General features: G+C 43.0%; 1 protein-coding gene across 1 annotated transcript; it reads left to right on the forward strand.

Annotated features, from left to right (window-relative positions):
- Window positions 1-4,307: 4,307 nt before the first annotated feature.
- LOC111963417 (protein BTG2) lies at window positions 4,308-6,449 on the forward strand. Its single transcript, XM_023986844.2, has 2 exons — window positions 4,308-4,792; window positions 5,399-6,449. The coding sequence occupies exons 1-2, from the start codon at window positions 4,645-4,647 to the stop codon at window positions 5,749-5,751; spliced, it is 501 nt and encodes a 166-aa protein (XP_023842612.1). The 5' UTR covers window positions 4,308-4,644; the 3' UTR covers window positions 5,752-6,449.
- Window positions 6,450-8,115: the final 1,666 nt, after the last annotated feature.

An 8,115-nucleotide genomic window follows, 5' to 3' on the forward strand; every position in this document is an offset into this window, starting at 1 on the left:
GCATATGAGCTTTTTTTTGTAGTGGTCATGGTAATAAAATACAATGCAACACACAATTGGAGCTAAGGTATTAGTACTCCTTGGTTGGAGAAAGCAAAACTCATCATGGAGGTCTGCAGTGGCTCACGGGTCTGTACGCACATCGATACCTACACATGCAGTCAGAGCCAGCGAGAAAATTCTACGTTTTCGAGCAAATTTCCTGCAATGGGGTATAGAGAAAATGTTGCCGTTTTAAGGCAAGTTTGCTGCAAATCTACACATTCTGCTCAATATGCAGAACATTATTATTTTTTTTTTAAATATGCAATTCTACTCGTTTTGCCATGGGGCGAAGAGAAAATGTGATTACTACAAGTTATATAGCTGGCTGCATTGAACCTGTAGAGCAAGTTTTCTGCAATTCTACACATTTTGCCATGGGGCAGAGAGAAAACGTTGCAATTTTAAAACAAATTTCATTCAATTCTACTCATTTTGCCATGGGGTGGAGAGAAAAAAATGCATTTACAGGTAATTTCCTGCAATTCTACCCATTTTGCCATGGGGTGGAGAGGAATGTTTACTGTTTTAAAGCTAATTTCCTGCAATTCTACACATTTAGCCGACATGGCTAATTGAGTGACTGTCAGTGACTGACATCACAAGAGAAAAACTGCTGATGCACAACCACATTTTGAAATTGCACCTTGTATATTCTTCTATTCTGGCTCTCAACAAACAGTAAGCACATCTTTTTAAAAATGTCTTTGGAAATTGATCCACGGGTCTACAAAAGGGGGACCGCCAGTTGCCCATCCCTGATCTAAACCCACAGGATCAGAAATGTAAATATTAAGCCGGTGGGGTTGAACTCTTCAATTTGCAATGGACCAGAAACCAGCCATGCCCTTAACCTGCGAGAAGACCAAGAACATAGAGGTGGGAGGGAGGGAGATAGTGTGTGTGTGTGTGAGAGAGAGAGGTAGAGAGAGAGGCAGAGAAAGAGTGAAGAGAGGGAGAGAGAAACAGAAGCTGAGAGGGAAGAAGAGCGGGAGAGCGAGGAATAGAGAAAAAGAGGCAGAGAGAACGAGAAAGAGAGATATGTCGTGGGTGGCAAACACGACGGGGCTTGAGGGAGATGTCAGCTCTCATCAGATGAGCTAGGAGAAGTGCTAAGGGGTGTGTGAGTATGCTTTCATGTGTGGGTGTGTATGTGAATGCTTACATCCATGCATTTGTGCATGTGTGTATGTGAGTGCTTATATGTGCGTGGCTCTGCGAATGTATGTGTGAGTACGTGTATATTTGTGTGTGTGTGTGTGTGTCAATGTGCATGTGTGGGTAGAGCCCGTGACCATGCCATAATGTGTGAGAGCAGACCACCTGAGGCTCCAGAGTACGGAGTCAGCCTCTGCCTGTAGGTGGCTCCATGCTGCCCACACAGCGCAGGTATCAAAGGTCACTCAATCAGAACAGGAAGTGGCCCTGAGGCAGCAGGAACTCATGCATAGTACACAACACCTGGGTAGCATGAGTTCCTGAATTATAGGCAATACAAGCACAAACACACCTGATTCAACTAATCAGACAGGGATGATCCTAAATCTGTGGGTACAGGCTACTTCTGAAACCTGCAGCTGTGTTCCACTTTCAATAGACCAACATGCAAAGCAAGAGAAAGGTCCCATTAGCATGGTTGGTTCCATTAGTTCATTTTGCATCAAACAGGACACGTTTTGTCTCTCTGTGGAGTTCAGAACTGAGTCTGGGTGGGGAGAGTGGGGTCCTGAGGGCCAGATGGCTTGCTAGGAGTCAGTCCACTGTGATGACTCTGACTCTATCCATCTGTCCATCACACTCCAACACAGCCTCTCTCTCCTCAGGCATCTATCACTACAGGCCTACATGTACTGTACAATATGAACAGTATTTCTTCCTTATCCTTTCCATTTTCATTTGTAAAGTGTGTGGAGATCCTTTCAATACTTTTTGAATACGTTAGGATTTGATTTCGAATGCCATTGATGATTGGAATGCCCTGTTTTCACAAGRCACCCAGCCAACGTCCGAGTCTGTCAGTTTTATTTAATATTATCTCTGCTCTTGGTTTGTTAAGTGCAGCAGCTGCAGTCGAAGACCATCACCTGTCTGTCCTGCACCGGAGAGCAGATCCTCAGCTCCAGGAACATTCCCAGGCAGCACATTTATTAGAGACATGATTGATACAGTAATAACTTGGTTAGGACGTGTGTGACTAGTTCGAGGCAGGAGAGACTTTTCACAGCTTTCATACACTTGACAAGTGATACAGTACCTTTCATGCATAAAGTAATCAAATGGGATTTCTGAGCAAAACTGCTTAAACTTAAGAGATACAGACTGGAGTCGCACAAGGTATTTGGCATGGACTTATTATAACATGCTGGAGTTCTCATATACCGCTCTGAATAAAATAAATAGAGGGATATTCAGAGTTCCTATTTCACAACAACAAAGACAATCATACATGCAGCCGTTTGCATTCACACACCCAGCTACAAACGCAAACAAAATGAGAGGAATAAACTACACATACGGAGTGCAAAGTTGCAAGACAATCAACAGCAGATCACATCAAAAAGGGGGGGAAAAACAACAAAAACCTCCCGCTTTTGGCTGAAAATCATTCTGGTGTTGCCATGGTGAGGGGGTTCTGTGCTTGAAGCCTTCCATTACTGCGACAGTGACATCATCCCATCCAAATATAGCATAACAGTTAGGAAGGGTGTCATAATACCCTCAGGAAACACCGTGGGCTTCTGCTGAAACACTAACTGACGATCCCTTCTAGATGGACCATAGAGAGTGGCTGGAGTCTATCCAGGTCAGGGGTCACTCTGTTACGGTATATATGGTCATTGTCTTGTCGAGACAGGCAGCAACATCAGAGGTGTCATAACCATTGAAACTGAGCAACCAATTACCTCCCTCACTTTCATACAAGTTTTAAGACAAATTGCCCGTTGTATATTCTTCTATTCTGGCTCTCAACAAACAGTAAGTACATTGATCCGTGGGTCTACAAAAGGGGGGCCACCAGTTGCCCATCCCTGATCTAAACCCACAGGATCAGAAATGTAAATATTAAGCCGGTGGGGTTGAACTCTTCAATTTGCAATGGACCAGAAACCAGCCATGCCCTTATCCTGCGAGAAGACCAATCACATACACACAACCTCAGGAGCTGCTGTGGCCTTTGCTGTGTGAGCATAAATGCTAAAGTTCATTTGCTATTCAGACAAGCAGGTCAAGCATGTGGTTGTGGCATTTAAGCAACAGGCAGTCGGCCACAAGAGAAAATAAATCTCAGTGGCTCTGGAGAACTAGATATGGATCTCGTCCCCCCCCACCCCACCAAAAAAAATCTAACCTGAACACCATGATACTAATAGCTAGGTCAAAAGGCCTAGGAGGACAAAGAGCAAACCAGATGGCAAATAACAGAAAGTGTTTGATCTGAGGCCTACTGCTCCTGTTGAGAATGGATTTCTCATATAGCCAACATGTTCACATTGATCTGATGTGTTTTCTAAAATATGAGCTAATATTTTTTTTCAGACTAACTACTCTCTACGCTACGGTCTACACTGACTACAGTTCACTGATGGGCAAAACTGCACAAGTCTATTTTAATTTCCAACCACCAGATGTCACTGAAGTAGCACCAGCGGAACGGAATCACAACGCCACACACTTGAACGCTGTGATTTAACAGTTTGTCCCCCGCAGCCGAGAAAGTATTTCATCAAATACAATTCTATTGGCATTGATTCAATTAAATATGTTGTGTTTAATACTTGGATGCATACTTGGGATTAATGTTTTTGTCAATAACAGTGTGTTCATTTCACTTGGCTGAAGGGGATCGAATAACTTCTCTCGCAGTTTTTCTTCCTGGTGTAGCGTATTTACTGTATCTGCAAAGTTTAAACAAGAACTATTTTGTCATCAAACCTATTTTGAGTTCATGTCAATGGTTGTTAAAGACGGTAGTTAGTGTAGTGGAAAAACCATAGACGAGAAAAACATAAATGTTCTCGTTTGAAACTTACGGTAAGGGGTGTTTTTATCGTACTGTCGTCACAAATACTTTTAGAGCAGGGTTTGACGTCAGTTTCTATATTTGGTGTTGGACGGAACCCTATTTGCATGTTAATCCCACCACGCTCTCAGATTGTTTTCCACGATGTGAACCAATCACATCGCACAGTGTGTCCGCTTTCTCTGTGAATCCCATTGGTTAAAATGCCAATCACTCTAAAAGGGCACTTAAGTGACGTCATCCATTCTCTGTCCCTTGATAAAAAGAGGCCACAAGCCGTAATGTAAGCACAAAGAGAACTTGGAAGTGCTATTAGAGAGGCCACAACATTAAGCGAACCYTTATTTTGGATAAAGAATGCTGAATGTTACGTTGGCCAGAGCCAACTTGGTGCGTTGATATTACTGCTTCTGATTTGAAGATTCCATTTACTGAAGGATTAGCCCTGGACTGGAGTGAGGCCCGCATAGCTTTTTCAGCTAGCTAGCCAACGTTAGTTTACGGTACCTCTGCTTCACACTGCATTCCTGTCGAAAAAAACGTCTTATTTTCTACGAGCTGAAAACTATTTTGCGGGCAAAATGAACCAAGCATACTCCTCTAGAAGTGAAATAGGGCCCGAAGTAACGGCCGCAGCAACCTTTGTTTCCAGGCTATTGAGAACAAGAGGCTTCCTGAGCGAACACCAACTCCATGATTTCAGAGATTGTCTTCAACAGTCATTATCAGGTAATTTGGTTAGCCATTTCCTATAGAAATAGATTTGCTCGGTACTAAAGTTCATGTCGAAATGGCTTCCTATACAAACTGGTTGCTTGTTTACTAGCGTCAACCTAGCTAACGTTAGCTAGCCTTTGTCTGTTCAACTGACAGTCAAACTAACGTTAGCTAGCGAACGTTCACTTTCTGTCTTGTTTTATCGATTTAATACTTAATTTCAGCCAAATGCTCTACCTAATATTAGATAATGTTGAAATAGAAAGCCAACCTGTTGCTTAAGTGTCATTTTACGATGTTTTGTCGAATGGCTTTGCTGTTTTTGCAAGGCAGAAAATTCTCGTTAGCCTAGGTAGGCTTGTCTCGAGACTTTACTAGGCCCAATCGAAGGATCGACCAACTGTCTATTCTCGAGCATAGCTATATTTGGGGCTGCGAGCGATGTCGGCAAAAGTTGGTAGGTAGTAGTATCCCATATCAGTAATTCAAACTCATTCAAAGGAGGTTGACTTGTCTATAGCTAGCATCAGCGGTCAAGTTTTATTGTCTGGGGCTTTGTTTTCAAAGCAGCACGTTGACTTCTAATTTCGTGTCTGTCTGAACATTTTCTCTTCACAGAGCACTACCAGAACCACTGGTTCCCTGACAGACCACAGAAGGGCTCCGGCTACCGCTGCATCAGAATGAATCATGAAATGGACCCAATCATTGGCAGGGCTGCTGGTCGGATCGGACTTACTAGCGATCAGCTCTTTGCCCTCCTTCCCCGGGAGCTGACACTCTGGGTGGACCCTTTTGAGGTCTCTTACCGCATCGGGGAGGATGGCTCCATCTGTGTCCTCTATGAGGCAGAGTCCCTAGCGCCCGCAGCAGCCCCTAGCCCTGACCCCACAAACAACTGCAAGAATCAGTTTCTGATCGGTGGCCGCACTAGCCCGCCGAAGAACTACCTGATGACTGTCTCGAGCTAGTGTGGTTCAGGCACTACCGCGACGCCAAACAGCGTCGGTGTGAAGGCCATCGACCACCCACAGTGATCCTTTTTGTATTTTCATTTCATAGTGTTTTCCCCTATTAAATTAACTTGATTGCTTATTTAATTGAATTTGCGTATTCTAAAAGCACCTGGTATTTGTTAGAGCGTTGGGTAGCACTTTAGAATGTTTGACTACCAGCCCATAGGCTCTAATTGCACTGCTGGGACTCTCAGTATGTAGTGTGCTTATGTCCTGTGGTATTAGCACACTACATGCAAGCATGGGCTTTATTAAGTGTAAACACAACATCTCTGGGATTCTGATGCTAGTTTCTCATGGTGTAATAATACTTCACGCCACTTCCCACAAATGTAAACTAAAATAATCGTATAACTGGAGTCAAGTATTTGTTCAGTAACCTATACATTTACAAAAATGTGGTTTTATAATTCAGTTCACTGCTGGTTTGTAATCTTACGGGACCACGTCACCTATCTGTGCCCTGAAATCAACGACTCAAGACAAAATGTCTGACTTCCCAGTTGTAAAAAGAGCTGCCTCTAAAAGGTTTTACTGCCTTAATGTGATGTTTTCTGCCCAAACACCTTTGAGGAATACTGCCTAACTTTCATAGATCCTTTTTTCGCAGTAGTCAGTGTTCAGAGAAAGTGGAGTATGTCAATCTCAACAAATGGCATACTAATTTCACACCTCTTGCATCCCAGTAGACTTAACATTAAAAATCTAAAATGGCTTATACTGTCAACATGTTCAAAAGGGGTTAGGATTTTAATATTTCACTATTGTGAATTTTTTTGTTGGGAAGTCTTCTGTTATTCCCCCCCAGGTAGAATAAGCTGTGAGGTGATTGTTGGCGTCATTTTAACGTCTAGCACTGCCAGGTAGTGTGGTGCTCTCAGCCCTCTGTAGCATCCTCTTCTTCCTACCGAGCTGTTGAGCAGCTCACCATTGCTTACTGTTCTAGACAGGGGAAGGATATAGTTTGTAAGCTATTTGACGCACAGTAAGCATTTAAAGTAACTATTTTAAATGACTTTTGTGCATCTATAAATATTTGTACAGTTTGTCACAATTTTATTACAATAAACCTTTATGAATTCCGATTGTCTCTRGCTGTGGTCAGTTCAATTTACATTTGTGTGTTCCTAATCAACACAGCTTTGCACCTGTAGCACATTGTAAGTGATCTATTCCTTTTGTGACCCAAGGGAACCTGTCAACATAAGTTTTAATTTAACCAGTTAAGAACAAAGTCTTTACAATGATGGCAAAACCCYAATAACGCTGGGCCAATTGTGCGCTGCAATATGGGGCTCCCAACCATGGCCGGATGTGATACAGCCTGGATTCGAACCAGACTGTAGTGAGACTTTTTGCACTGAGATGCTGCGTCACTCAGGATGCCTCTACTCTAAGTCTGTGTGTTGATCTGAAAGGCTTGGATAGTATTCGTCAAACACCTAACCATAGGGCAGGACCATTATACCCTTCTGATCCTTTCATGTCTAGTTGGCATGAGTGGCCTAGGGGTTTGTATGAGTGGTGCGTTATCACTTTCTGTTGTGTTCACTCTCAGGACCAGGCTTGTCTGTGCCTCCAGCACTGGCTTGGCTTAAGGGCACACCTGTGTCTGGACATGCTCTACACCAGACACAGAGGGATCTATCAGCAGTTTCCTGGATGTAATCATTAAGTGGACTGTCTTTTTAATACACATTTCTGTTGGACAAATTCAGGTATGTCCCTTTGTTTTAAGAAACCTGCAACCGAATCTGCTTAATACCTACGCCTTTGTGTCCTGGGAAAATGTGTCAAGTTACATTATGAACCCAGCCTCCATGTGTTTGTGCAGCCTTAATTTCTGTCAAACCCTTCAAAGAGGGTGTTTGTGTGAACATGCACATTTGTTAGGGGAAAGCGGCAGTCTTGACTCAGCAATCCTACCTTCTAGGAATGGAGAGGCCTGTTTGAGCCTAAACACCAGGCTTAAACAGTTGGAAATCACAACACGGCCAATAGATCTACAGACTGAAGTAATGTTTTCTAAACCTGTATTGGCAAAGGTGCCCTCGGGTTGGTTGTGTGGGGGTAAATACTATAAAATAAAGGACTATGAGGGTGTGTCTGGTTCCTTATGGCTTATTTTTGGTCACGCTGGCACTCCCTTGTCTGAAATGCTTTTACCTTTTGATTTCAAACTTTTTAGCAAAAAACGATTTGAGTTGACCTGCCCAGACAACTAAAAACTTCAGTTATGTATTCTGCAGCATGTTTATGTAACAATGTGAGTTATACAACACAATGAATGCCAACACTCAGGGACGTTTTACCTCAGGT

The sequence above is a fragment of the Salvelinus sp. IW2-2015 genome, linkage group LG1, assembly GCF_002910315.2.
Source record: "Salvelinus sp. IW2-2015 linkage group LG1, ASM291031v2, whole genome shotgun sequence".
In the NCBI taxonomy this organism is placed as follows: Eukaryota; Metazoa; Chordata; class Actinopteri; order Salmoniformes; family Salmonidae; genus Salvelinus; species Salvelinus sp. IW2-2015.